This window comes from Dama dama, chromosome 25, assembly GCF_033118175.1.
Source record: "Dama dama isolate Ldn47 chromosome 25, ASM3311817v1, whole genome shotgun sequence".
In the NCBI taxonomy this organism is placed as follows: Eukaryota; Metazoa; Chordata; class Mammalia; order Artiodactyla; family Cervidae; genus Dama; species Dama dama.
In genome coordinates this window covers 43,877,497-43,890,605 of record NC_083705.1, presented here as the reverse complement: position 1 = coordinate 43,890,605, position 13,109 = coordinate 43,877,497, and the positions used below count along the sequence as shown (strand labels likewise).

The window sequence follows — 13,109 nt, the reverse complement described above, 5'->3', positions numbered from 1 at the left end:
GGACAGTGCCTGGCACAATGTTGCACACCTAGCATCTGTGGAATGAATAAAGAAAGAACAACTTTGCAAGTTCTTCCCCCCTTGAGTACTGATTGGTTGTGGAGAATTGATGGACAAGGTCACTAACCAACCAGTGGGTGAGTGGTGGTGAAAGGGACGGACTTCTAGCCTGAGTCAGCCGTGGTCCCTGGGTCGGTGAGATAGCACAGAAGTAGAGAGAGCAATAGAAATGAGTTTTTATTTGTAAAAAGTTACAAAATAATATTGTACAAAAATAAAGTCTGTAGAGAACTTTGGTTGTATAACACAAACGACTGAGACAGATCAGAGAAGTCAGAACTTCCAAAGAAGTGCACTCCTTACTGGATCAGATGGTAATCGCAACAATAAAGAAAAATCACAAACTTTACCCTTTTGTAGCTTTGGCAGAGCAAGTTGCTTCAGTGAAAACCTGCTTATGGTGTGTAGGTGATGCTGGGAAGGAGCTGTCAGCATCCGTTGAATCCTACCACCCCTGTGGGCAGAGACTCTCCACAGGGAGCGGGGCCGAGGCTGACCCCTGGGGACGCCGGCCACCAGACATGCCAGGATTCTCTGAATTGGACAGATGATCTGGGGCTGCATCAAATTGCACTTCATGAACGACCGGTCGCCTCGACCTGTCCCTATTTTGAGCAGGCCACTCCTCAGCAAGTTCCCCTGCTTGGGCCCCAAGAGAGGGTGAGAGGCAGGCCCTTTTCCTCTATTTCCGAGTCCTGCAAGGGGAGCAGAAAGGACAGAGTGGGCAGAGTGATGGGCAGCTTGGGTCCTTGGGGGTGAGGGTGGCAAAGGGATGTCTGGTAACTGCTGCTTCTTGATTACTTTGTAAAATTAGCATGATTATTTGAGGGAGGCCAGTAGGCTATTTATTTGCCAAATCTGTACCACTTTGGAGCTAATAGCCACTAAGGCAGTGATGTAGTGATAGATAATCTCTTTGATAAAAATCCCTTTTATGAGATAGGTCACAAGCTCTTAAAATAGGGCCCAGTTCATTGAGCAGGGGGACAGTGACCAGACAAATCCATGACCTGGTTGCTGAGATAGTTTTTCTCACCCTATGTCCTTGCCATGTCAAAGGCTTTCAGCATCCACGCAGTGGGGCAGGTGTGCCGAGGCTGGGCCAGGGCCCGTCTTCCACGTCCACCCTTCCCGGCCACCTTCTTCTGAGGAGGAGTCAGGTGTATGGGGGCAGCCCCTGGTGGTTTGTATGGCAACCAGGCTGACCCCACTTCCAGAAGGCCCGCAGCGCTCCTTGGCTGTGCTGGGCCTAGATGTGTTTCTCAAGAAGGCGGTGGATGGATGGAAGGATAGGGGAAGAGTCTCCACTATCAGGGCAGAACCCCGGCTACCTGACAGAACTGTTACATTGAGGTCAACAGTGAGTCCAGCACCACCTATTAAAGGGACTTTAACCTTTGACATATATGGTTATGCATATCACAGACAGATACACGTGGAGGGGAGGGTGAGAGCTTAAACACTGCAGGAAATGGAGCACACGGCCTGTCTGCTGGGACAGGGAACCGTGTAGAAATGAGCGCAAATGCCATGGTCTCCACGCGCTGCTCCTGAAAAGGAAGGTCCATCAGAAATTTTCCTTCTGACATGTTCCTTCTCTAAACTATAAAAACAGGTAAGATGCTGAGACCCGGTGGGGAGAGGGGGGGTGGAATCACACAAGCGTTTTTCTTAAAAAGGTAAAGTAAGTGATTTTTGCCTAGCGAAAATCTTTTTAATACTTTGAAAAGCATGGACCCTTGATCCCAATTAAAATTTCCTTTGCCACCTTCCTTTGCATTTTGCGAGCACATATACTTTGGCACCTTTGAAAAGAAACTTTAATAAATAAGGGGAAAAAAGAGAAACTCATTAGTGAACGGTAATAAATAACAATAACTTAAATCTCAATAAATATCTTCTCTATATTTCTGTATCTGAAACAGATGCATTGCATCGAGTAGCTTCTCTGGTCACTGGTGACCACGCATAACGGAGCTGGGGTGTATGTAACATCTGTCTCTCTGTAAACCTACAGCCCAGCGGCCTCCCCGCCCCGGTGCAGCTGGGGGCCTTCCCGCACGCTCTCCTGCAAGAATGCTGCCGAAAAACCACACTGGTTTCCTGTTTCCAAGGGCAGAAAGGAAATACCTTCAGGTTTGGTTTTAGTCATGAGGACAGCCTTTTTGGTTCCTAGCCAACTTCTTCCCACCCCACACACCATGTTTGAAATCAATTACCCACCGTTCCCCAAAATGCTGGTTGGAGTAAACCTCAGGCCTGAACCTTTAAAGCAAAGGTTACTATCTCTCCTGGGTCTTTGATTTTTTTTCGCCCTCCTTTCCGGGGTATGTCTCCACTGAGTGACAGAAAAATAAACCTTTCTTGCCTTCAGCAGTAAAACGCAATGACAAGGAATGACACCAGGAGGACCGTTTCCCTGGTGTCTCTAGACATGTGAAAGCAAACCACAGGAGATACACTGGTTTGGTTTCAAGTGCATTCGCGACTGCGCCCGTGACCCGTGGCGGTGGACTGTATCAGATGAAACGATGGCAACACCCAACCAGGGACACCAGCCCTGAGCTTCCGGTGACGTCAGCGGCCGTCCAGAAGAACGCGGACGGCTGTTTTTTCCTCTCTCCTGTCCAGTTTTCTGCAGCTGGATCTCCCTCCACCAGGCTCCCACAACGGCTGCCTTCCTCCTCTGCCTCCACTTCCTCCTCCTCCGCCTCCTTGGTCCTCATCTTCCACTCTGGGCAAACATTTTCTGGGAACCTTGGTCCCTTTCTTTGCACTGTAGCAGGAATGCAATACACAGCGGTCTCTGGAGCCGGAGTCAGATACATCCACACCTTTTAGCGGAATGCTTTCTTAGAATGTGGTAAACCAGGTTATCATCTAAAAAGGACAGGTCGTCATCAAAGGCGATGGGTCTGCAACACGCCTGCCCGACCTTGTCACTCACCAGCCTTCTACTTTTGGATAAGTTTTTTAATATTTTGTCGTACATTGTTTCGGCTGCATCGCAGGAGCCGCTGCAGTACCTGAAAATGAGTTCCTCCTTGGTTTCGTAGCCCAAACCCAAGTCAGTGACGTTTAGATGCACGGCGGTGAGCACGCAGCCCCGATTTCGGCCCCTCTGGCCGCGCCGGCCTTTCCCTCTGGCATTCTCTGGGCTGGTGGCTGCCGCCTGCCGGTGCCGCTCTCTCCGAGGAAGCACGGCCATTTGTTTATCTGGTGACCTCTTCAGTCTTCTAATGGTAGCTTGAATAAAATCCATGACATCATCAAACTGATCAGGGTAGTCCTCTGGCATATTTGCTGTGCAACAAGAAAACAGAAATGGTCACATGAGACAAGAGCAATGACCATTTCAAGGAGTCTCTAAGATCAGTCTCTCTGAAAGACGACCCAGTGTGCCCACCCTACAAACCCATGGCGAAACGACCCCTTCAGGGACCACTGTAAACCCCCAAGGACAAAGGCCAAAAGGCACCCCCCAAGATTCCCAGGAAGGAAATTCATTCACTTGAAGGAGACACACTTCCATGTGGAGAACCAGTCCTTAGAAACGGAATTTCCATTTGGATGACGTCTGTCATTTTTAACAAGTCGATGTTGAGACGCTGATGGAGGGTCATTTCTTGTTCTAATAACGGTAAGCTGCAGTCGGGGTTCTCAATTGTGAGTGTGGGTAGGACTGTGCTGGGATACTCTGGGAAAATACAGAGACCTGGCCGACCCTCGAGGGAAGTGTGGGGAGGAGCCAAGGAGCCCTGGGGGAGTTCTGAGGTAGGTGGTCCCTGGACCGTACTTTGAGAAACCCTGTCTTAGAAGGTGAAAGATGGATTAATTTTGGAAGACACTGCTGCTTTCATCTGGAATGTCAAGTGCGCCTCCCTGAACTCCATCCTGACTTAACACCTCTGCCCTGCTGAGTGGAACGAGAACCATTTGGATAGATCACGTGAAAAAGTCCTGAATTCAACTATATTTTAAAACTTCCTTAAAAAAATAAAGAAAGAGACGGAAAAACAGCCCACTGTTCACTAATAAAGAGACTAATTTACCACTTCCTTGGATTAGCAGGACTTTAAAAATACAAGGTCAGACATAAGATGATGTTTACATGTATCACGGCAATACATGGAATTCGATGCTGTCTGTGGACAGGAGCGGTGGGGTCCTGCCTCTTCGGTAGGCTGTCATTACAACTCCCACTGGCTTTGGCTGCAAAGAGGACAACAGACGTGCACCTTAGGAAGATCACATGGAGCAATGACTGAGGTGATGCTTCTAGGATGCATTTTGGGCAAATGCATGAATTCAAGGTTTTTTGGCATTTTCTGCTGTATTTCAACATTTGCTTCAGATGATCAGGTAAGGGAAGAGAAACTATTTGAACAACTGAATATATTTCTAAAAGAGGAAAGTAATTCAGACGTCCATGTATTAGGTACTAGACCTTTTATGCTCCCCTCATCCCTTTTTCAGGGCTTCCTTGGTGGCTCAGATGGTAAAGAATCTGCCTGCAATGTCGGAGATGTGAGTTTGATCCCTGGATTGGGAAGATCCCTGAAGGAAATGGCAACCTACTCCAGTATTCTTGCCTGGGACATTCCATGGATAGAGGAACCTGGTGGGCTATAGTCCATGGGGTCAGAAAGAGTCGGACACGATCCTATTTTCAGGTAATTAGGATGTTTACGGTTATACATTGCTTAGAAAAATATACCACAAAAGAGTTGTTAGCAAGAGGGAAAGTTTTTTTTGGCCAAGACCATGGTAAAGCAGAGGATTACCCTGTGCCTAACCCATGTCAAATTGTTTTGTAATGAATGAATTGCTAAAACAGGTATCAGGTATCCTAGTGTGTAAAACATAATCCAGCTAAGGCGACTTAACCATATTGATTCCTCTTTCTTATCTGTCTATACAGGTAGATAGATAATATATAATATTATCTATATTAGGGGAAAATATAGGACATGTAGTTATGGAAAGAGTGGGGATGGTATGGAATTTCCAAATCACCTTGTCCTAAATCTAAAATCTGACACTGGGTGGTTCTGTGCATAGAAGTCTTGAAGCTGCATCCATTGGTATATGACCAGTCACCTCTTGTCTGGATAATCACACCAGACGTGAGCCCCCGCGTTCCAGCCTTACCCTCCTTCAGTCTATCTTGCACCTAGCAGCTAGGGCGACGCTCTTGAAACTGTGAATGCAGCTCATGTCCCTTCTCTGCTCTAGCCCTCCAGTGGCTCCCCACTTCTCTTAGAGTAAAAGCCAAAGTCCACACTGGCCTACGGCCCTCCCTGATGGGGCCACCCTCTCCGTCCCAGCCTTTGTTACTGATGACCTCGTGTGCGACTTCCCTCCTCCTTACTGCCTCCCCTCCAGCTCCTCTGGCCTCCTCCCTGTTCCTCAAACACAGGGTTTCTCAACCTCAGCGCTACGGACACTGGGGCTGGCACATCCTTTGTTGTGGGAGCGTTTAAGGATGTTTAGTTACACCCCTGGCCTCTACCCAGGAGACACCCATACTAGCCTCCACCCCCATCCCAGTGGTGACAAACGGAAGTGTCTCCGGATATGACCAGATGTCCCCTGGGGGCAAAACTGTCATGGCTGAGAACCGCACACATCAGGCACTCGGCCTTTTGCTGGCTGTTCCCTCTCTACAGAAACGCTGTTCCCGCAGAGAACCCAGTGACTCACGCTCACATCCCCTTCAAGTCGGCTCAAAAGTCACTGCTACCCAGCCCCACCTTGACCTCCCTGTTTCAATTCAGTTCCTCCCAACCTCGAGTCCAGATCCTCCTGCCCTCTTCCCCCCACAGCATACTACTTGACCCCTTCCAACACACTGACTTTTCTCATGGTGCCTATTTGTTGTCTGTCTTCTCTGAGCGAATGTCACCTCCAGGAGGCAGGGACCTCTGCTTGGCTTGTTCACCAATGAATCCTGGGAGCTTACAGTAGGATCTGGTCCCTGGAGGCCTGCAATGATGTTTTTTTCTTTTTGAACGACTTAGGTGTCACTTTACGAGGGTAGAGAGTCCTTCATTTCTCAAGGGAACACTTGGGCTCCAGCCACACCGTGATGAATTGAAAGGCTCCAGAATACACAGTCTCCACCCCATGGGCAGCCCCAGTGCCCACAAGTGCAGAGTCATCTCCCACCTGAGAGCAAATAACTGTCTCAGAGCTGCCTCCCTTGCCAGCTTCCCCCGCACCTTTACAGTGTCATCTCTTAAAGCCCACCTCATTCCGAGGATTCTAAAAGGCTCTGGCTCCCTGGGAGCAATGTTTTCTCAAGCAATACTGGGAGAGTGGGAGGGTATTTGGATTCGAAATTTCCCCTGAACCATTTCCTACCTGAGTCCCTTAGGAATCTTCTTTCCTTTCTTCCTTCCCACCTTTCTTTGTTCCTTCCTTCTGCCCTCCCTTTCTCCCTTCCTTTCCTTCTCTTTTCTTAAAATAAAAAAAAAAATTATTTCTTGGCTGTGTTGGGGGGCTTACTGGATCTTAGTTCCCAGACCAGGGATTGAACCAAGGCCATGGCAGTGAAAGCACCAGGTCCTAATCACTGGATCACCAGGAAATTGCCTAAAAAATTAAAAAAAATCGCCCTATGTTAAAGACATGAACTACTTATTTTGACGGATGAGTTGCTTGTGCTATTTGTGACTTTTTTCCAACAATAAGTTATAAAAGAGGAAATTAGATGTGCTTGGTTTCAGAAACCTGAACAGAAGTCTGAACTTCTAACTGATAAATTAGTGATTAGTCAAAATACAAAAAAACAAAACAAAAAAGCCTTCAAATATCTGAAAGACTCTTTGTTTTACAAAAGGATTCACATGATGGGGTCCCTGGTTCTTTTTAAGAACTCTTGAATAGATCATTAAGAACCTGGGAACATTGAAGTTAAAACTGATTAAGAATCAACTAAACTGATTAAGAATCAACTAAAGATTAATCAGAAATGAGTTAATGTTAGTTGCTCAGTCATGTCCAACTCTTTGCGACCCCATGGACTGTAGCTTGCCAGGCTCCTCTGTCCATGGGATTCTCTGCCAGGCTCTTCCAGGCAAGAATACTGGAGTGGATTACCATTTCCTCCTCCATGGAATCTTCCCGACCCAGGGATCGAACTCAGGTTTCCTGCATTGCAGGCAAACTCTTTACCATCTGAGCCATGAGGGAAGAAGCCCCGATAAATTAGTGATTAATAAAAAAAAAAAAAAAAAAAAAGGCCTCAAATTTCTAAAAGACTGTTTTACAAAAGGATTCACATGATGGAGTCCCCAGTTCTCTTTAAGAACTCTTGAATAGATCATTAAATTAAGAACCTGGGAACATGGAAGTTAAAACTGATTAAGAATCAACTAAAGATTAATCAGAAATGAGGATGAAATATTACTGAGAGTTTTAACATAAACTGGAAAACATTCGAGTTCAAAAGTTCAGCTTACACTAGTTTAGACTCATTAATTTATATATCATGATAAATTACATTCTTTTTACTAGAGTTATAATGATGATTTTAATCAGCATTTATAATGTTTTTATTAATTGCCTGACACTTTCAAATTTCCAGAAAAACACTGTCCCTCCTTTTTATGACATTTTGACTGTATGCCTTTGTCCACTGGCTTTGCTTGCCAGATAAAATATAGAATACCAAGTTAAATTTGAATTTCAGATAACTAGCAAATGATTTTTTAGTATAAGCAATCCTCAGTAATGATTGGGACATACTTATCTTTTACTGTGAGAATGTATAGTTCCTTTATTTTAATTTCTACTTGGCCTTCTGGGGTGATGTGTGTAGCAGTGTGGATGTACTGATCACTTATTCTTTAGGGTGAGGTGGTGAATGGATCATTAAACTTGAATTAAAAGCCTTTTTCACACTGGGGAAGCAGTCAATCCGTGTTCCCTGTGTTAAACTGAAGAGAGCAGCTATGAGAAGAACTTCTCCTTTCATGGGACATCTCCCTCATAACTTGTTGTTAAGGTGGAAATATTTATTGAAGCCTCAAGTTCAGGACATAGGCAATTCTAATTGAACTGAAGGGATTCCGCCCTCCCCATCCTCTTCTCCTTCTTGAAGAATAGAGTAAAAAAATAAATATTTATGCAAAAGTTGTACATGGATACGAATTTTGGAAACTAGAAAAGGGCAGCATGATATTTTCCAAACCACAGAGCAAAGAGGCCTGTCTCTTCCAATGGAAAATTCCTAATCCCAGGCCTTTTGCTGCTGACTGAGTTCATTTCTAGAGAGACCTCCATTTATCAACATGAGGTATTTGTGGGGTGCGTTGGGAGCCATGCACCTCACTGAGCCAATCCTTAGCATCCTGCAGAGGCCCAGTACCCAGCCCAGGCAAGTAAACTCCCTGTCACGAACCAAGAAACTCATGGCTGCCTCCATGTTCCTGGAATTCACTGAGCAAAGTGGAAAGAAAGGGGCTTGTGTTTGGATTAGTTCCCCAAATGAAGACTTGATGTCATATCACTTTCTTCATCCTATAAAGGGCTTGGCAGCATGTCAGCTACACAAATGGCCCTTGTTAGTAAGAACTTTGACAGTAAAATACTTGCAAACCACAAAAGAAGAGCATCGTTTTGAAAAAACAGGTCAAACACTTGCTCATTTCCCAGACCCACTTGGAGGCTCGATCTCAGAAAACATGGACATCAAAAAGCTAAAGTTTTTGAACAATCAAAATGCTCAAATGCATTTAAGTCATCCTTTTAGTGTGCAACTAAATATTTTGGCATTATTCTATTTAAAATATTTAAACTTTGATGTGTCCTTCATATAAACAATGTTATTTAAACAAGTGAAACCTTGTACTGGGCCAGACTCCGGGAACAAACCAAACTATTCACTACCCAGACTTTGCCTTCCTCGATTATGGGAAAAAAACAATAACACTACCCCAGGAACAAAGGCCTGGGATATTGACTATCTTGTAAAGTTAATTGAGTTTTTATAGGAACAATGGTGAGATCTGGGAGTACTCCTTGTAATAGTCAAACTAAAAAGCACATAATTCAAAACATTATCTTGGCTAGGCTGGCCTTTAGTGGACAAAGTTTTCTTTTAAATGTTAGATTTCTCTTAAAAAAAGAGTACAGGTTAATGATACTTTAATCAAAGAGGTCATTTTATAGTCCTATTGGATGGTCCCCCTCCTCTGCCCGGCTGGGATCCTAAGCCACTTTTCAGCCTGTCTTCCACCCATGGGCCCCAGAGGGAGCCCACAAGCTCAAGGTTGTGCACAGAGCAGTGAGGATGTGACCCCTTACCTAGAGTGGGAGGGGTCTCTGTGGGGCCCAGAGAAGAGGGGCCTGGACTCTGGTACCCACAGAGGGCCTCTTGTAAAGGAGCCGTCTTCCAGGCCAGAGCCAGCCTCAAGGATGCAGGGGTGCTGGAGGGAAGACCCAGGTGTTCCTTGTTCTGGGGGTCCTGCCTCTATGCTTCACTGGAAATCACCCAGCTGCTGGATACTGGACGGGCAAGAGTTAATACGCTGAGGTCCACAGGCGTGACCTACGGCCTAAGCCAGGGCCACACAGGTGAGATGCGCTTCTTCAACCAGCACCCGGGTGCCCTTGCTCCAGGCAGTGCCCAGTTCTGGGGTGGGCTCGATCCTGGATATGAGGCCTAAGATGCTGCATCTGGAGGCATTGCGGGGCTGGGCAGCCCACCCTCACATGTGGAGCCTCCCCTGAAAGACGGTCCACAAAAGGAGGTGAGTGGAAACCCCCCTGGCAGTGGAGGACATTGACTCTGATATTCATTGCCCACATGAAGCCCAGGTAAAGTACAAACTGCTCTGTAGACCAAGCACATGGAAAAGAGAAGTTCTCTTTCTGTGTATGTGTGTATACACATGCGCGTATATACACACATGTGTGTGCATATATACATACACACTTCTGTGTGATTCTGCATGCTCTGCTCACTTGTGTCTGACTCTTTGCAACCCCATGGACTAGAGCCCGCCAGGCTTCTCCGTCCATGGGATTCTCCAGGCAAGAATACTGGAGTGGGTTGCCATTTCCTCCTCCAGGGGATCTTCTCAACCCAGGGACTGAATCCGCATCTCCTGTATCTCCTGAAACGGCAGGCGGATTTTTTACCCCTGAGTCATCTGGGAAAGACCAACACAGATACACATGCACGTCTGTATGAAAATAAAAGATCAGCCTAAGATTTATATAACCTCTCAGGAGAATTCCCAACTAATGTCATTCCTTAGAATGTTATTTTTACTTTTCAATAATGTACAAACATGATTTTCTTTCACTAGTATTGAAATAAGAACTACATGGAAGAGCCTCACCTTTAAAATTCCTCTTATTACAAATGGCATCATCCTGTAGTATAAGCGATAGCTTCCTTGGTGTACTTAATAGTCACAAGAGAAAGGTCCCAACCTGAACTTGAACCCTAATGACATCCCTGCAAGGTTAAAACAGGGGTTGCATACTATCTGTACTTTACAGAGCAGGAAACTGAGGCTCAGAGAAGATAAATATCTATCCGCCCAAGGTCACGTGGCTCATACAAGTGGACTCAGTCAGTTTGGTTTCAGAGCTCAGACTTGTTCCAGTGCTCCTAGCTGCCTATCTGTTTTTAAGTAAAAATTCCACGGTGGTGCAGTCTGTCTTCTGTCAGCCTGTGGCAACTTACTCTGGGAGGAGGGCAAGGTATGCTGACTCCACCTGCATGCATTTACCACATTCAGAACAGGAAGTGAGAAACACTCCCTATTGGAAAGTTCAGCAGGCACGGAGGTGCATTAAGTAGATTCTGAAGTTAGGCTGCCGCAGGCCGCAGAATACAGTATATTGTCTCCCAAAAGGGAAAAGCATGCGGGTCAGGGGCACCTCTCCCAGCTCCTGGGTCTTGCATGTCACTCCAAGGCAGAACTGGCAGTTTCCCAGTAAAAACCGGAAAACCGGCAGCCAAGGGCGGCGGCAGATTCAGACAGAGAGGCCCTGTCTCCGGAAGCTCCTCAAACTCACACTGGCGCCAAGTGACAAAATCTCACTGCAGAGCTGGAGAGGACAGAGGCCGGGATTCCACCCGGGGTCAGTCCCTGCTCAGCCTTGCAACCTTGGACTAGGCAATCCTCCTGAGGTCGCCTATCCCTCTGGTGGGGGGGGGGGGTCCCCAGTGCTGACACCCTAAGATGTGGGCAGTCTCGAGTCTCGGTGGGAAACCCCTGCCCGACACTCATCTGCAGTCACCCCCATCAGGGAGAGGACCACCTCCTCTGATGTCCCAGTGGCATTCTGCTCAGCCGCCACCATCGTGGCCCCAGGAGACCCCACAAGAGGTTCTAGCAGTCCTAAACGTTTTTTGTTTGCCTCTTGTCTCAACATCTTGGTTACTTTTGAAATAACCAAGTGCCTCTCGACTCATCAAATCACCTTCCTATTTGTCTTTAGGAGAGGTGAAGGGATGTGTAGAGAGGGCCGTGTATCTGAGTCTCAAAACATCCAGGTTCTTCCGGGAGGCAGCCTTACATTTCAGTCTCCACCTGGGAAGGCAGAGATGGAGCCCATCATCTCTGAGAGCACAAAGACACCAGCAGGCTATATTCCTCCAGTGCTTCTCACCCAAATAGCCAACAAAATCGGTTTTATTTTTTAAAATAAAACATGTTCTCAAAATCTATGTTTTATTCATTTATGATTTTGCTGCTTCTATCATATGTAGGTCATGCTTTGACCAACGTCACACATACTTATGAGCTATACCATGTCTGGACTGTTTATTCTACAATTTAAGAAAACATGCTTAGGTCTTAGAACTCGGAGGCTAGAATCATCCACGGCAACCGCTGCCAAATGGATTCTGAGAGCCCCACAGCTTGTCTTGGAAACTGTTGACCCTTGTTTTTAATCTGACCTTCTGTGACCTCTGAAATGTGCAGTGTTGGTCCAGGATAATGTTCCAGTTCTCTGAAAAATTCAAAGTTCTGTCATCTGCTGTTTAAAAGTTTTGATTTTGCCACTCAATTGAAATTATTTTTAAAAAGTGCCCATGGGTCCCTAAGCACTAGATTGCTGAGGTTATCTTGCACTATGTAATGACTACCCTGGCTTTCCTATTTTGGACAGAGTATTCACCTAGCATTAGATAGGCCATCCTGGTTTCAAGAAGGGTCCATGGCATCTGTTCTATGAACAGTTACCAGCTGAGGCCATTTACTAAGTCATTGTGACCACTGCTGGAGCGACTGGTGCATTCTCTTCGTGACCAGTGGTTGGCTGGCAATAAAACATGACATGGGTTTATTTGAAAAGTATTTGTGTTATAAAAACACCAGTGTTTTTGTCGTTTAAAAAAGTATTTCTGGATCCTCTCAAGGCAGAAGAAAAGACCAACCAGTTCAAAATTCAGAAAAAGGAATTCTGGGTATACCGTTAAAGGCCATAACCAAAATGCCATTTTATTTACCATCTCCACCTACTTTGACCAACATCACACATACTTCTTAGAAATACCATTTCTTGACTATTTATCCTACAATTTAACTAAAAAAACTTATCACTGTAATTGAAATTACTCCATGAATACAAATCGCCCAAAAATTCTCACTCAGGAAAGATGGACTATATTCATTTTGTTATTCAGATTCTAATTGCTCTGATTTCCGCCTATGTGGTTCATGCTCTTATTATAGTGATGTTAATAATTTTATGGTAATATAGAAATGGCTCCCCTGAGGGGGGAAATGTTCATTCTTCTGCTTTTAAGTCAGGAAAACACCCAGTAGGGTGTCCATTTGTCAGCTAATCCATGAGTACCTGGTGTGAGCTGAAAGCACTCCACAGCCAGCTGTAAACACCTTACTCTCAAGAGTGCACACCAGGGGCCCTGCTATTGTCCTTACAAAACACTTTCTGGGGAGGGTGAGAAAGTTACCCAGTGAAACTAAGCACACACAAAGGGAAAAGAATCCCTTGTGGTGTTATCAGAGATGGGTGGTTTTTCAGGGGAAACCCCAGAGGAACCTGGAAAGCAAATGAAC

At 45.7% G+C, this 13,109-nt stretch overlaps 1 protein-coding gene across 5 annotated transcripts in view; it reads right to left on the bottom strand.

The window, feature by feature from the left end:
* Window positions 1-224: 224 nt before the first annotated feature.
* GDNF (glial cell derived neurotrophic factor) overlaps window positions 225-13,109 on the bottom strand; it is a 28,131-nt gene continuing 15,246 nt past the window's right edge. For 4 of the 5 annotated variants that reach the window (XM_061129921.1, XM_061129922.1, XM_061129918.1 and 1 more), the window contains one exon: window positions 225-3,363. In XM_061129921.1, the coding sequence (XP_060985904.1) occupies window positions 2,879-3,363 (485 nt within the window). In that variant the 3' untranslated portion in view covers window positions 225-2,878. Of the gene's footprint in view, window positions 3,364-4,171; window positions 5,806-13,109 lie in introns of those variants that run through there. The other variant, XM_061129919.1, reaches the window with a different exon arrangement.